This window comes from Poecilia mexicana, unplaced genomic scaffold, assembly GCF_051168715.1.
Source record: "Poecilia mexicana isolate PSO_F unplaced genomic scaffold, ASM5116871v1 scaffold_23, whole genome shotgun sequence".
NCBI lineage: Eukaryota > Metazoa > Chordata > Actinopteri > Cyprinodontiformes > Poeciliidae > Poecilia > Poecilia mexicana.
Genome location: NW_028263392.1, coordinates 11847749 through 11864290, shown reverse-complemented (window position 1 = coordinate 11864290; position 16542 = coordinate 11847749). Strand labels below are relative to the sequence as shown.

The 16542-nt window shown below is 40.8% G+C and overlaps 2 protein-coding genes across 5 annotated transcripts; both read left to right on the top strand.

The window, feature by feature from the left end:
* The first annotated feature begins 1193 nt into the window (after positions 1–1193).
* Positions 1194–5713, top strand: depdc4 (DEP domain containing 4). Of its 4 annotated transcripts, none has more exons than XM_088003082.1 (9): positions 1194–1365; positions 1952–2375; positions 2527–2678; positions 2772–2967; positions 3053–3285; positions 3357–3499; positions 3638–3763; positions 4420–4498; positions 4722–5713. In XM_088003082.1, the coding sequence occupies exons 1-9, from the start codon at positions 1290–1292 to the stop codon at positions 4919–4921; spliced, it is 1629 nt and encodes a 542-aa protein (XP_087859208.1). In that variant the 5' UTR covers positions 1194–1289; the 3' UTR covers positions 4922–5713. The 4 variants fall into 4 exon arrangements, with proteins under 4 accessions (XP_087859208.1, XP_014844927.2, XP_014844926.2 ...); XM_014989441.2 differs by having other exon boundaries at positions 1195–1365; positions 1949–2375; XM_014989440.2 differs by having other exon boundaries at positions 1199–1365; positions 4719–5713.
* Positions 5714–6018: 305 nt separating this feature from the next.
* On the top strand, positions 6019–16542 carry scyl2 (SCY1 like pseudokinase 2). Its single transcript, XM_014989438.2, has 18 exons — positions 6019–6424; positions 7497–7693; positions 7824–7981; positions 8175–8319; positions 8970–9119; positions 9210–9431; positions 9531–9647; positions 9744–9869; positions 9962–10138; positions 10792–10914; positions 11695–11808; positions 11906–12038; positions 12126–12244; positions 12325–12425; positions 12509–12578; positions 12670–12747; positions 13180–13302; positions 13385–16542. The coding sequence occupies exons 2-18, from the start codon at positions 7517–7519 to the stop codon at positions 13991–13993; spliced, it is 2742 nt and encodes a 913-aa protein (XP_014844924.2). The 5' UTR covers positions 6019–6424; positions 7497–7516; the 3' UTR covers positions 13994–16542.

The following is a 16542-nucleotide window of genomic DNA, read 5'->3' as shown; positions in this document are numbered from 1 at the left end:
TGTTGATTCTTTAAAAGTAATAACACATTCCCCAATGTAGATGTTTATCAAAAATTAAGTTGTCTTTTTCCAAATTATTATGTACATTTGCATGTAAACCCGGTTTATTTAGTGGGACCTAGGGCAAAAATGGCCATCTGAATTGTAAAGAATGACCCCTGATAAAATCAAACAACCCAGTTTAATGACTTCTAAACCATAATGCCTCACACAAGAGTAATGGTCAGATAAACATTTTCTTTTTCTTTTTTGGTTTTTTATTAATTGATTCAATTTTTTATTAAAACATCAAGAGGACAGACTACTGCAATCTTGTATTCATGAAACTTTCTCCAATAAAAATGCAAAAGATGTCTTTTACTTTACTACAGAATTTGCAATAAATGTATATTATGCAATTTAGCTACTTGGTCAACACAAGTCATTAGTGCTATCTTTTGTCATAACTAGTCAGTAGTGGTTTATCATTTGCTTGGTCGTGTTTTGTAATATTTGCATTTCCTGATAGGCAAATACTTTTGCCTTTGCTTAGACAGAGGTTTTTTTTATTTATTTGCATTTTATGTAGTAAACATGAGACATGAGTGCCTCAGATGTACTTAAACTGGTGCCTCAGAAATAGAGCAGTGGACTTTATCGGATGAATTCCTCTTTTATCCTTCCATCACTGATTTGAGTCCTTCAATTTTGTCCTTGTATTAGGATTCATATTCATTGCTCATCACTCTCAGTGTATTTTTATAAAAGTGGCACAGGGCACTAATTATATTCATAAAGACCTCAGAAAATATGCTTATATATGACCAAATGTTACATCTGGGTCAGAGAGAGATGTTTCAGTGAGGGGGAGCCTCCATTACAACCTACATAAGTCCTTGTCTTTGCATCATATATTTTATCATGTTGATTTAAGAATAATTATTTTTTTAATTTCCACAAATGAAATGTTTTACTCTGTATTGACTTTATAAAAATAAGGAATAAAAAAACTCATTCAGGATGCAGCCAAAAGTAAACCCTTTTACATTACAATTTTATTTATTCTGTATAGATATTTAAAAAGTTTTATAATAAGGGTACTTTTGACCAGGAAGACTAGAGTCGCAGATGTTTGGAAAATTGGGTGTAATATTATGTGATAAAATTGCCTGCCAGACACCCAAGTAGGACGTTTTTGTTTACGGATGTGGCTTCCGCACAGTGCGTCCACGAAGGGCATAAGTTTTTCTTCTCGCCTGCTGGGGGCAGCAGTGTGCTCACTTACCGAAGAAGAAGAAAATGGTCGCATAATGGCGGTTGATTTGACTCCTCGGTTTCGAAGGTTGAACAGCCAAACAAGAAGTTTCAGAGAAAATACGCCTCATGGTAACATTTTAGTTAGCAGATACATTTAAATAAACGCATAGTTTGAACATGGTAGCAGAAATGTGTTGATCTGTATTTACAGCAGGTTGTTATTGTCCGTTTATTTATGAGTAGGTTGTCCCCTTACGCCGTGTTTTTTTTTTATTATTTTGAACACTGGTTGTTTATACAGGTTTTTCCCATCTTCTTTGACCAACTTCCTTGTCCTTCCTCAAGAAACCATAACGACAGCACAATCCTGCCACCTTCATATGCCACAGTATCAGTTTTTCTTCACTCTAACCAAATCTAAAAGTTGTATTTTAGTAACTTCATCCTTGATCAGTCTGGTGTGTTCCTTGAACTCAATGGCGCTGGGTTTTTGTTAAACCGGTGAAATTTGAAACACTTCACAGAACAACTGTATTTATAGTATTTACAAATTAAACTATACACAATTAGACTGTATTTACTAGTTAGGTGACTTGTGAAGGCAACCAGTTTCTTCATTTTGTAGGAAAATGTTTAATATGACTCTGTGACACTAAGTCCGTCAGAACATTCAACCTTGACATTCAGGCTGATTTGTGTCCTGTTCTTCCAGCAGATTTCTCGAGGCCCTTCGGCGCCACTCAGCTGTGGCAAAACATCATCCATGCCCTGCGGACTCAGGTGGAGGTGCGTCGCTGCAGGAGACACCTCCGTGTTCACGCCGACTGCTTCGCTGGCTCGGACGCCGTGGACGCGGTTCTCAGCTACCTGATGCAGAACGTGGTGTTCTGCACCAGCGAGGTGTCTCGCCTCAAGGCCGCTCGGCTCTGCCAGGCTCTGATGGAGGCCAAGGTGTTTGAGCCGGTGGGGACCAAGCTGTTTTGCACGGACAAAGAGACGACCTTCGAGGACAGCAGCGGCAGCCTTTACCGGTTTCTGGAGCAGAGGACGAGAAGCGGTCCTGCCACGAAGGAGGACGGCAGTGATGTAGAGAACATGCTGCTGGATGAACACGAGAAAAAGAGGAAAAAGACCTCAAGGTCAGAATATTATCTGCTATTCTATACTCAACACTTTGGTACTAAAAACTTCATTGATTTATGTCCCAGTTAAATGTTCAAACTTGTTTTGTTTGTGTTTAAAATACCTGAAATCACATTTTGTTATCTTTCCTCTCTTGTTGTCATGCAGGCTTCATGAGATGAGGACCATATCGAACCCTCTTGCTGTCGAACCGTCAGACAGGAGAGTTGAACGGCTCTTCAGGACCATCAACCTGCGGGCGTCGTTTTCTCCGGCTCTGAACGCAGCATCGGCAGCTTCTTGCTTCCTGTCTAAAGCTGGTAATGATAAACTAAACCTACCAGTTTTTTATTTGGCAGTATTATGGTTTTAATATTTTCCATTTTCTTGCCCTTTCCCCTCCCGCCCTCTAGTGGTGGATGAGGTTTGGAAGCAGCAGACGCTGCTGCAGCTGCTGCACATCGTGGAGCTGCCGGTGCTGGACTCCATCCTCACCTCTCCCCAAAGGGTTCGGCTCCGATCCTGCACGACTCCGCTGGCCAGTTACGACCTGGTTATCTCTAACACCTGCCTGGAAAGAGACCTCCCCGACACGCTCAGCCTGCTCCAGTCAGGACCTCATCAAACCCGTCTCAATGTGTGTTGGTTGTATTTATTTATTTAGTTTTTAACCACTTTCTCCCCCCGCCTTCAGGCTGGACTCCTGGCTGTCGGCAGCAGCAGACTGCCTAGAACTGTTTCCAGACCAGCTGATTATGGTCACAGGGGAACAACTCAGCCACCATAACGGGAACAATGCAGAGCAGACAGCCAGTCAGAAGAGACTGCTCTTCGACACGATTGCCAAGTACTACAACGGACAGGAAAAAGCGGCGCTGATATCAGGACGCTACCTGGACGTCCATGTTGCTATTCTGAATCTGCTGGGTAAGATCAGGAAACAAGACGTGCAGATGCAGCTTCGGTTGTTCTCTCTAAGGCCGTTTGTGTGTTTCCAGACGACGGGAAGACGCGGGACGCCATCAGAGCGTCTCAGCTGTGTCTGCGGCTGCTGGAGACGAGCGTGAGGGACGAACTGAGGAGACTGCTGACCTTCATGGCTACCGCAGCTCAGTCAGACGCCTGCCGGCTGCAGAAGCAGGTAACAAACATGGATTCCTTTCCTCACAGCTGCTTTTCTTCTGTAGTTGTAGATATGTAGGAGAGTTGTTTCTAAAGTAAGTTTTTATGGTGACTGACTGAGCTCTTTTTGACTCATTTTGGGGCGCTTTTCTTTCAGGTTGATAATCGGACTTTGGTCTGCCGCACTTTTCAGAGAGGGCTTGTTCAGAATCATGAACTCACTCGACACCAGAGCGAAACGCTGGTGCTGTTTCTCATGGACCATTATGCTGAACTCTTTAAGGTAATTTGCTTTCAGGGATTTCTGTTCTGTTTAAGCTGTTGGTCGTAAAATCTTTTTTTTTTATTCATTTCAGAACTTTTAAATTTCTACAGAAACTGAAAAGTTTTCTGTATTTCTAAAGAGCCCAAAGGAATTATTCATTCTCCTTGAAATTGTTTATGTTTTTACATGTTGCAGTAATTGATTTTAGTGTTTTTTTTATTAGGATTTTATGCCATGGATCAATGCAAAGAAGTTCATACATAGTTTGAAAGCTGGAGGAAAATTATATGATTTTTAAAAACATTTACAAATAGAATGTCTGGGTCTTTCAATCTTCCCATCAACCGTGGGAAGATTGGTGGCAGCATTATGATGCTCGTTTGATATAGACTGCTGGTTTTCCACAACACATAACATTATTAACCCCTTAAACAAATGTTTGCACTGGATTTCATGTAGTGACGGAGTAAAGAAGTGTTGAACACAAATGCAAAGCAGACTTTCTAGATTTTTTTTTTTTTTTTGCAATTAAGCACTGCTTTGTGTTTGGGTTTGACTAAAACCTGAATGAAGTGTTGTTTGTGATTGTAATGAAATGTGAAAAAAAAAACTTTTGTAAATGTTCTCAAGTGATTTTCTGTGTTTTTTTATACCTTGTTTTCCTGTCCTAAAAGACTCCTGCAACACTTACTGAAGCGGTGAGAAGAACGTTGAGGACTTTGCAGCAGGGGAAGGATCCAGACTCAGTGGCTTGTAAGTTAAAACCAGCCATCTAAAATAACAACTCCATTCATATGAATATGTTTTCTGATGTAAATTTATTTTTTTTTACATGTTTAACCTGCATTTGATGTTGCGAAAGGTTTTGTTTAGTAGTTAATTTGTATCTCCACTTGAGGGCGCTGTTGCTCCTAGATCAAACCAAGTTAGAACGTCTTTTGAACGTAGAGTAAGTAAATGTTTCTCTGTGTAGCAGCGTTCACGTTCTGCCAGCGGGTAACCCTTCAGGAGTACGAAGATCAGCGTGACGCCACGACTCTGGAAAGCCTCAGACAACTCCTCAGAGACATTTCATCCAACGCTAACATGGCTGCCAAGCAGAAAAGGAAGCTGCTCAAAGAGTTTGAAAAACATCACCCTGTTGTCTTCCTCCAGCATTTTTCAAGCTCTTTCTAAAACAAGCACTGCTGTGTGAGGTTCAGTAGCAATAACTGGAATGCAACCATTGAATGTCTAGCAGGAAGAAAATGAAACATTTTTCAGCTAAACATTGCAGCTTATTCAGATATTGTTAAAGTAAAGAAAATTATTTTAACATGGTCATTTTAAATGTATCAGGTTATTATAGTTGAGATTTGTTGCTGATTGAGTATATCTGAAATTAGATGCTGGATTTGGACAAAAAAATCCTAATTTTGTTTTGATTAGCGGTTCTTACTCTGCACTTCTGTACTGCCCTTCTTCATAAAGCATTTATATTTCAATCTTTTCAGTTGTTTAAAAAAAACACTGCTGTAGCTTATCTTGTTTTGATGAAAGGACTGAAGACTAATGTCACTGAAGTTTATGGTATGAATCATGTTTTACATTATATTTAAATGAACTGAAATGAAAAGGTAGATTACTGTTAGCATTGATGTAGCTCAGGGTAACATTTCAGGTTTTAATTGTAGGCGTTTTGAGGATACGAAGTGCTACTTACTCAAATTTTTATTTATTTAAACTTTTAAACACTTGATTTAATACAAAGGATATTGTGTGTTATGACTTGGCATAATTGTTGAATACTAATTTAACTTTGAAATGTGAGAAGTTGGTAATAATTTTTTTAAACCATGTTGATAGAATCATTATTTACTCTCGTTTTTTTAGTTTTGCCATTTGCCAACACTAAAATCAGGACAGGATGCACTTTATGATGTTGAAACATGTACCAGAACATGCAATAAAAGCTGTTTTCTCAAATAAGTTTGTTTTTTAAAATTTTTATTGTACTTACCTTTGTTTAGTTGTGAGTCGGTTAATGTCTTGCAAAACTATTCATATCCATTTGTAACTCTACCGCATTCAGTTACATTATCTCTACATACTACATTGTATCTTATATGGAGTCCTCCATAATTTTAGAGTGGTTTTATGTAACAAAATGAAAAGTATGTAAAATAACTTTTTCTTCAAGTGCATGCCACACTTTTCAGTTTTTGTTTTGAAAATTTATTCACATGTTCAATTCAACTCAAAAATACTTTATTTAACCCACAGGGAAATTAAACTTTATCAACGAGTCTTGGCTTGTTATTCTGTGGACAATTAATTATTAGAGGAAATAATTGTATAAACTTGGCTCGTGGCTGTTAAAACTTTTGTTCAAAATTCACATTATTAACATTTACTTGTTACATTTTATGCCAGTGAAAACTTAGGTAAAATTTTCCTGAAACAATTCGATACTTTTTTTTTTATTTCTTTTTTTGGAAAAATGTTGACGTATGCTCACCTGACGCCTCTGAAAATTCCCGGAAGTAAGCTCTGTCGTTTACCTAGCATGCTAAGCTAACTCATTTCGTCTGCTGCTGGAAGAAGACATGGGGGCTGTGTTTCACAGCCATTACTGATAGTAGCGCCGCATGAAATCCATTTAGAACCAGACTGAAACCCGAGAGTCTCTTTTGTATTACGGTAAGTAGCTTGGGGGGTTTAAAGTGACACATTTTGGGTGAAAATGGCTGTTTCTTGGTTATAACGCCGCTGTTTACTTGCGCACAGCTGGCGGCTAGTTTGTTAGCTTGGGTATATCTTAGTAAAATACTTTATATTTGTTGACAGCATTTCGTAAGGATAATGTCAGTTGAAGGGTTTTGTCACAAATCAGAGGAAGTATTCAAATGACACATTTACGATAGTTTTGATGTCTCTGCTGGGCTGGAGTGGATGTTTGCGTTTAGGCTATACAAGACAGCTAACTTGGCTAACCCCAAGGTATTTCACAATCAGACCTGTCTGATAAAGAGAAAAAATAACGCTTACTAATTCTAACTAATCACTTAAACGTGGCTTAACCTATCAGCAGTAACAAGTTGTGTAGCTAAGCCATGTTTTTAACCTACTTTGGTAATATTTGACGTGTCTTGCAGGAAGTGTCTTCAGGTGGTTAAAGGGGAACTCAGTCATTGCCTTTAAAACGGACATCACTAGTCCATGTAGCAGCTTTACACTTAACGTCTACCCGAACAAACATGTGATTAAAAATTATTTTCTGGGGCTTTTTTTGGCCCCTGTAACTCTTTTCAAACCCCAAATAATTTAAACCCTAGCTTTCATGCTAGGGGAAAGCTGGTTTATAGTGCACTGCCCATTTTACCTGGATTACAGAAACCATCTTGGGTTTGTAATAAATCTATACCGTGAATGCTGATGAATATAATAGTTATTTTTGAGCACTTCACGGCTTAAATTATAGTACTGCAACCTCCTTAGGAGACTGTCGAAACAGAAAAGTGCTTCGGCGCAAACAGGAATGTTTTGCTTGACCCTGCTTTGGTTTATAAAGAGAGCCTTAATGCTGGTGGGCTCTTTGATGTGCAAATGTTCATGCAGGTGCTTCAGGGTTCCTGTTTCAGCTTCTCTCTGACAAAAGCAGTACAGCTGTCTCTTTCAGTAATTGCAAAAACTATTATTTCCCCTCTGTCTGCACGTTGTTGTTTAAACTGCTTATCTGTCCTCTGTGTTCACCACTGATCTGTTGCCTCAGCTGCTGGATTAAGCCTGAACATGGAGTCGATGTTGAACAAACTGAAAAGCACCGTCACTAAAGTGACGGCAGATGTCACCAGCGCCGTCATGGGCAACCCGGTGACGCGGGAATTTGAGGTTGGCCGACATATCGCAAGCGGAGGTCCTGGCCTTTGCTGGAGGATCTACAATGGGACCAAGAAGTCTACCAAACAGGTGTGTGTGTGTGTGTGTTCACACCCTCCTGAGCGCTCAGTCTCTTTGTCAATGATTAATTAATGTTTGGAAATCCTGAAACAGAAAGATCTCCACAGCTGGACACTTCTAATGTCTTTGTTTCGCTCAGGAAGTAGCAGTGTTTGTGTTTGATAAGAAGATGATCGACAAGTACCAGAAGTTTGACAAGGACCAAATCATCGATTCCCTGAAGAGAGGGGTGCAGCAGCTGACCAGACTGCGTCACCCGCGCCTCCTGACCGTGCAGCATCCGCTGGAAGAGTCACGGTGAGACGAGCGTCGATGCGTTCACGCAGCGGCGTTATCAAGGACAAACAAAAATGAGTCACGGCGATGAAAATAACGCAGAACAAACGGTTTTGTCTGCCTGAGCTGTTGTTGTATGTGAACAAAGGCTCAATCAATATTCAAAGGATGATAGATGAAGCTGTTCTTTTTTTTTTTTAAATCCGGCCTCCAGGGACTGCTTGGCATTCTGCACAGAGCCAGTGTTCGCCAGTCTGTCCAACGTGCTGGGCCAGTGGGACAACCTGCCCAGCCCCGTGCCCAAAGACATCAAAGAATACAAACTCTATGATGTGGAGACCAAATATGGCTTACTACAGGTGAGACTGGATGCATTGAAGCTGATTGTAATATTTGTGGTCATGATTGATTAGTTCAGCATTTGCTTTAGACATTTGTTTGGTCTATTAAATGTCAGGCTGGCAGCAGGTCTTCCACCCAGTCGAATGGATTGTTTTAGGGTTCCAAGCAGCTGTTGAGCAGGTTTCAGAACCCCGTATTCTTCTCCCGTGGACCTGACATGCATTCAAATGCCGTTTTGTCTAAAAGCCAGTAAAACCAGATCAATTGCAAGCCTCGCCTTTTTCCTGTCAATACTGCGACGATGTCTGGCTGGCTGGAATGCCAGCTCATTTCCTCACAAGTTATCCTCTCAGTTTAACTTACATTTTTGCTTTATTTCATTAAAACTATTAGGCTGTTCCTTCATCTATTTAGCTTGTATTATTCAATGTAGACATACTATTATATTTCTTTAGGGGTTAGGGATGTGCACAGAAAGAGAACCTGACGTTTTTCCTTTGGACAAAAAAAAAAAAAGGTGTCTTTGTGAAATCATTTTTTGTGTGTTCATCTCTGGATTTAAAAGAATCCCCAGTTAAGAGTGGATATCAAGCTTTTGTAATGTGTTGCTCAAAATCCAGCTCACTTGCTTTGTATTTACTTGTTTTTGTTTGTTCTGTCCCTTCAGATCTCGGAGGGTTTATCGTTTCTTCACAGCGGGGTTAAGATGGTCCACGGCAACTTGTGTCCAGATAATATCATCCTCAATAAGAGCGGAGCCTGGAAGATCATGGGCTTTGACTTCAGCATATCCTCAACTAACCCTTCGGACGCTGAGGTAGTTGCGGTACAGATTAGAAGTTTCACTGAGCGTCTTTTTATTTTCCTCCTCGTTCACATTCCCACCCCCGTTTTCTCTTGGATTCAGCCAAAGTACACATGTAAAGAGTGGGAGCCCAACCTTCCGCCGCTCTGCCTCCCCAACCCGGAGTACCTGGCCCCTGAATACATCCTGTCCGTCAGCTGCGACTCGGCCTCCGACATGTACTCTCTCGGAGTCATAATGCACGCCGTTTTCAACGAAGGCAAGCCTGTAATCCAAGTCAACAAGCACGATATTTTTAAGAGTTTCAGCAGGCAGCTGGATCAGGTGAGTCCAGATCCAAATTGGAACGCGTGCAAAGTGAGGGTGTCGATTTTTATTCAGTTATTCATTCATTTTCTTTCAACGTTTGTATTAAATTTGTAGCTGAGCAGCATGAATCCGGCACTGCTGAGTAAGATCCCAGAGGATGTGCGAGAGCACGTCAAGATGTTACTCAGCGTGTCGCCGACGGTCCGACCGGATGCAGACCAGATGACTAAGGTTTGCTCTTCTAGTCCGTCAGTAAACGTACAAAAGAAACAGACCGATTACGATGTTCACGTCTGACATGTTACACATCTTTATGTCAAATGCAAGATCCCATTTTTCGATGATGTCGGGGCAGTAACGTTGCAGTACTTTGACACGCTCTTCCAACGGGACAACCTGCAGAAATCTCAGTTCTACAAAGGTTTACCAAAAGTGCTGCCAAAGCTACCAAAGGTAAACTTAAAACCATACTTTTACAATCCAAAGTGTGATTCTTTTGCTTCCCTTCAGCCCATGCTTGAATGCCTTATTCCTTCTCCGCCCAGAGAGTTGTGGTGTACCGCATATTGCCGGCGTTGACCTCGGAGTTCGTCAACCCAGACATGGTTCCGTTTGTGCTGCCGAATGTGCTGCTTATTGCCGAAGAGTGCACCAAGGAGGAGTACGTTCGCCTCATCCTGCCCGACCTCACGCCTGTTTTCAAACAGCAGGAGCCTCTCCAGGTAGAACCAAGGGACAGACTTGTGCTGGAGACACCTGATTCTTTAAGATATTTAAACAGAATTCCTGTTTTGAAGAATTAGATTTAAGTATTGTCCAGGTGTGGATAAGTATGGGAAAAGAAGATAAAGAATGGAAAAAATCTCCGACTTTTTTCATACTTTATTCACTATCCTGTTGTCTAAAATACCCGTCCATCCACGAAAAACCTTTTGAAACTCTTACCACTCCATCTGCCGAGATTTTAAGGTGACGTTTTGAGTTTGGAAAATTCTGAAAGTTTGACATAAAAAAAAGTAAAATTTGTCAAATGTATCTGATTTGTCTCAAGAAGCTCAAGAGATGACATGCATGTTTAAAACTGTAAATTTAACCTGACTAAAATGCTGTTTGGGGTTTACTGCATCCGTTTTAAGTCTTTTCTCTGTATTTCTCTCCACGCCTCTTCAGGCTAGTAACATGGTGAGTGGTCTTTGTTGTAGTGAACGTGTCACACCTCAGCTAGAAGCTTGACTTGTGTTGTGTCTAGCAATAACATTTGCACTAAACTCACTCAGATCATATTCACTGATCACACCTAACTTGCCCTCATGCTGTTCTAGAGACAGGCTGCCATGCCGCTGAGTTTCACCCTAACTGAGTGTTTGTTGTTCAGATCCTGCTAATATTCCTGCAAAAGATGGACCTTCTGCTGACAAAGACGCCGCCAGATGACATCAAGAACAGTGTGCTTCCCATGGTCTACAGGGCTGTGGAGGCTTCCTCAGTTCAGATCCAGGTACAGATGGAAAACTGTTCACTCGGTTTATTTTTACAGGTGGATCTCAGTGAGAATGTCATTGATCATTTTTTATTTATTTCAGTAATTAAATTCAAAAACAAGAATGTAGATTCATTGGATATTTGTACATTTTGTTGCAATATGTCTTACAGCTAAGAAATAAGTTTCCAAACGTCTTCCTTCCACTAAATTTTCCATTAAGATGCGTGATTGCAGTATTTTGTAAAAAGCCAGTTTCTTCTGCAGTGACATGTTGTGGCTTATCTTTCTTGCTTAATTTGTAAGTGCCTGTATGTCATCGTTTTTCCCTTCTGTACCAATGCATTTCTGTTTTAGAAAATTATTAAAAAAAAATGTATTGTCCTTATGTAATATTTTATTGCACTTGGAAACATAATTCTGGGTTTTCATAAGCTGTAAGCCATTCACACCCAAGTTAACAGATAAACAATTCAGTCTATATAATATGATTTTCAGTTTTTGATTTTGAGTTCCAGAAGTAAAAAAAAAAAAATCAGAAAATGATAATATTTTGACACTGTTATAAAAATGCTTTCAGCTGCTTTTCTTTTCGCTTTAGACATCCGTTTTTCCCAGACTAGCTGCCTATCCCTAAAGCATTGTTGTGCATATTTCAAGCATTCTGCAGCAAAATCTTGGAGCCTTCCTTTACATTTCTGAATCACCTCCTTATCTCCAGAGGACAGGGAGTGCAGATGCCGCACTTGGCATCATAAAACTGTCACATTCTGTAACATCTTCTTCTTGGCTGAGCAGGAGCTGTGCCTGAACATCATCCCGACGTTTGCCAACCTGATTGACTATCCTTCCATGAAGAATTCTCTCATCCCGCGCATCAAGTCAGCCTGCCTGCAGACGTCCTCTCTCGCTGTGAGTCTTCCATCAGTCGCTCCCGCTCAGCTCTCGTTTGTCTACTTGTTTATTTCTTATTTAAGTTAATTAATCTGCATCTCGTGTTCTGGTGCAGGTGCGAGTGAACTCCCTGGTGTGTCTGGGGAAGATTCTGGAATATCTGGATAAATGGTATGTCATCGATGAAATCCTTCCCTTCCTTCAGCAGATCCCCTCCAGAGAGCCAGCTGTCCTGATGGGGATTTTGGGTAAACAAACAACGGCTGCAATAACTTTCTGACACTTTAAAAAAAAAACATTAAATGCTCATTTGAATTGGTCGCTGCTCATTTTAGGAATCTATAAATGCACCTTTACCCACAAGAAGCTTGGCATCCCCAAAGAGCATCTCGCCACAAAGAGTTTGCCCCACCTCGTCTCTCTTAGTATCGACAACAACCTAAATCTAAATCAGGTACACCACTGGTTAGTGGATGTGATTTATATAAAGTGTATTTTTTCTCATAACTTGAGCTAATGTGCGTTTCCTTGTAGTTTAATTCCTTTATGATGGTAATCCGGGACATGCTGAACCGCATGGAAGCTGAACACAAAACCAAACTGGAGCAGCTGCATATCATGCAGGAGCAGCAGAGGTTTTTATTGAACAATCGACCATAATAATGAGACTGTTTAATGGATATGATGTTGAATGTTTTTTTCCTGTTCTGTATAACAGGAGTCTAAACATCACAAATCCAGGGAATTCCACAGAAGAAATTAAAAGCCCACCAAGCTCTGGAACCCAGGTAGTAACTTTGACTCTACATTTAAAACAGTGAAATATAAAGAAATTGCAAACGTATGGGTTTCTGTTGATCGCCGATTGTTTGCTTTCAGATTGACGACATATTTGGCAGCGCGGGTGTTAATGGGAAAGAAAATGGATCTGCTGCAACACCGTCGCAGCCTAACAGGGTAAACACACACACACACACACACACACACACACACACCTTCTTTCAAATGATCTCATTGCAGCTTCCTCCATGTTTACCCACACCAAATATAAATACAAAACTGTGATTTTATTGAACACTTTTATTTATTTCAAGTGTTGACCTAACTCCTTGTGTTCTCTTGACCTCTGTCCTCCTAATACTCATATATTCAGGAAGACAAATGTTGCATATGACTAATTGAGGGTTCCTAGGCACACTGATTAAAGCTAGTTCAATTTTAGTTTCATGGTAGTAACACATAGTAACACTGGATATCGTCATCTTAATATGAACGCGTGTAGTATCACTGCTCACACACTGACGCAATATTGGTAAGATTTGATAGAAGGTCTTTCATAAATATGGAGGGTTCTGGCTGTGATCCAGTCGCGTTCTTGTTGCTCTGCAGGTTTCTCTGACTCTGGAAGAGAAACAAAGGTTAGCCAAGGAACAGGAACAGGCAGCTAAGCTGAGGAGCCAGCAGCCGTTGGCACCTCAGGCCATCAAACCTTCGTCCTCCAGCAACTCACAGGTGAAGCCAGAAACGTTCTCCCAAACAAAAACGCACAACTGGACTAAAATGTGTTGGGTTTTAACTCACCTCTGTGTTGCAGACTAAAGACCTGACCAGCAGCCTGCTGAACAGCATGGCGTCTCTAAACACCCTGTCCTTGGCGAGCTCAGCGCGGGCCCCCCCAGTACAAGGCGCCACCATGTCCGCCTTCCCCTCGTCCGGTCCGATGGTGCCGGTCTCTAACGGTTTCAACCCCAGCATGGGTTTCCAATCTGGGGGCGTTGGGATGGGCATGCGGCCCTCGGGCCCCGGCCTCTACGGAGGAATCGCCTCCACCACCAGCACCCCCAACTTCGGGGCTCTGACGCAGAATCAAGGAGCGTCTGGGCTGACGAACAGACCGCCCAACATGTCGGCCTTGGACAACCTGTTTACGCCCAACAAGCCCAAAGTCTCTCTCAACCAAATAGGTCCGCAGGCCGCACCTGGAGGCGCTTCCCCCTGGGCCAATCAGTTCGGATCGGCCCAGAACACTCAGACTCCGATGGCGGTGGGGATGGGAGGGATGCCCAGCGGGTTTGGGATGCAGGCAAACCCTTTCTTCAGCCCACAGAACTTTTCTCAGCCGGGTTCTGCCCCGAGCATGAACCCAGGCGGAGTGAAACCGAGCGCGTCCGCGAACAATGACCTGCAGGACTTATTCGGCTGAAACGAAACGGGGGAAAGGAAAAAAAAGAAACGAAAACGACCCCCTGATGAAGTATATTCTTTTAAAGACTGTAGAGATGAGAGCTTTGAGTTATCACAGATGATTGTCGAGCACTTTCACAGGTGTTTTTGTACTTTTAATCTCGTCTAATTTAACGTCTCGTGTTGACGGTCTGCTGGAAAATGAAACCCGCTCCAACGTTCCGGTGTGGGTTTCACTTCTTTTACGCTTCAGTCTTTCAATGCTGGGGGTTTCCTACTGTTTTTGTACTTTCCCAGACAAATATGTTGATTGGGTCGAGATGAATTTGAGTTTGGTTCATTGTCCAAATGGAAGGAGAGTATTTTGCTTAAAAGAACAAGATTTTTTTCATTTTCATACTTAGGAAATGTTGCAAACCTGCTGTGCTCACTTCACATCTGCTCACTTTCAGGCTTCTGTACTTCCACTGCCTTTCCAGAACATTTTGAGGTTCAGGTTAAGGAACATGGTGTGCGACTTTATTGGGAGGCAGGCTTGCTTTTGAAAACCGCTTTTTTGCAGTTTCACATGTTATATATGTTTCTCTAAAGATAAACTGGACAATCCTTCTGGGCTTCATTCCACATTTACCTCCATTCCTTGCACATTGGCCTCCATTTGCTTTCATCAGCTTTGCAGGTGAATATCCTGGTTTCTGTTGCAGAGTCTTTCTCCTTCCTGGTTCTGGTCATAGCGGAGTGGCTGTTACTGCTGTGCTCAACGCTAAAGGCGTTGTGGAAAGTATGCACTTCTTTTGTTCTTGTGCCTTACAAGGGTACATGTCTAAAACTAAGCAGCACTCAATTGTTACACAAGTAGGCATGGGTCAGGATAAAATATTACTATATTATATTGAGGATCATACCGTGGTGTTAGACTATGAACACACACAAAAAATAAAAATTATGTTATTCTTTGTTAAAACAGGAAAACTAATAATGATTCCTAATGCTGCAAAAGTAAGTTGTTAGTTGTAATATTACCTTTCTGGATCTGAGATTTCAAAAAAGTTGCCAACATTTCCAATTCTCCAACATGTTATAAGATAAAACTGTAATTTTGCTTTACTTGTTGAGCTCTATTTCTTCTAAGTTTTGCCCCATCTAGTTGACATAACTTCTAGGAATCACTAAAATGTTGTAAAAATGCAATTCTTTGTTCTTCCTCAAAATTATTAGTTACTACCTCAGCCTGGAAGCAGTGAGATGAGTTTCCGGACAGGATTTCCTCTCAGCAACTGATTTCTCAGTGGACTTTTGCAACATTTATTTATTATTTGAATTTTAATACATAGGCTTAAGCAAAACTATTAAACACCTGCTAAATTTAGTTGTAGCTTTGTCACAACTTTTCTATTCTTTTTACATTCTACTTAAACTAGCTGATGTTAGCCAGGCTATCTGCTCAAGTAGCTGTGTCAGATTCTCAGTTTTTATGCTGTAGTTTTAAAACATGTTTTGCCTTAAAGATAGGGGTGGATGGCGCTCCTTTAGTTGCCATTTTTAAAGTGAAGACAGCTACGGATGGAAATATTTCCACGTGGGAAAAACTAAGATAGATTTGGGAACGACGGACCGGAAAACGTTTGCAGTTATTGAAGTTTTTTTTTTCCTTGATAAGAGTAACTGACCCATGCCTACACAAAATTGTTCCAATGGATGTGACTTGCTTGGTTGCGTTTCACTGACCAGATCAATTTTAAAACTGTTTTTCTTATTATCAACTAATATTACAGATTTTTTTTTTTTGTCATGTGACCAACCATATCACAATCCCCATACTTTATGTGCATTAATATGAAATGTAACTGTGTGGTTATTTCAACATGGAGCGCTCCAAGAGGCCCCTGGCATCTTTTTGTTTTGGTGATTCTGGGTTAAGAGGCCTTAGATGAGTCGAGTGCAATAATCCTTTTCGGTTCTTGAGGGTGAAAATAGTTTGTCGGAACCAGCTCTCGTTGTGTGACCTGCAGTTAACTTCACTGTTCTGTCGGATTTTATTAATGACTAGATATTAATGTGAATTCACTCTGAATTAAACATTTTGGGTCTTTTAGATTCACCTCGCTCACATTGATTCTGCTGATGATTGTCTTTTATTTAATGTTTTAAGATAAACTTTGCTCTTCAGGTTCTGTTCATTTCCACTCTGTTAACGCTTTGCTTTGATTAACTCGATTGGTTTACTGGAGTGTCGTTTCACATATTGTAGCAGAACCCCAAAGCTAACTGAAACTCGGTCTTTGATTAGGCCGTTTGTAAACTACTGCTGTTCTGTGTGTGAAGTGTGAGCCTCGTTTTGTGTCCAGGTGCTGGTTTCTGAAGTGGTTCCATGAAGATCTGTACATATATAAAAGCATACAATCCAATATTCTCAAAATATGGTCACTGTTGGTTTGATTATTATTATTTTTTTTGTGATCACTTTTATTTGAAGAGGAAACAATTGTATTAAACATTTCTAGATACATTAGAACAGGCAAAACAAAAGCTTAAGACATCTTAATAAAAGTGAAAAACAAATACGAA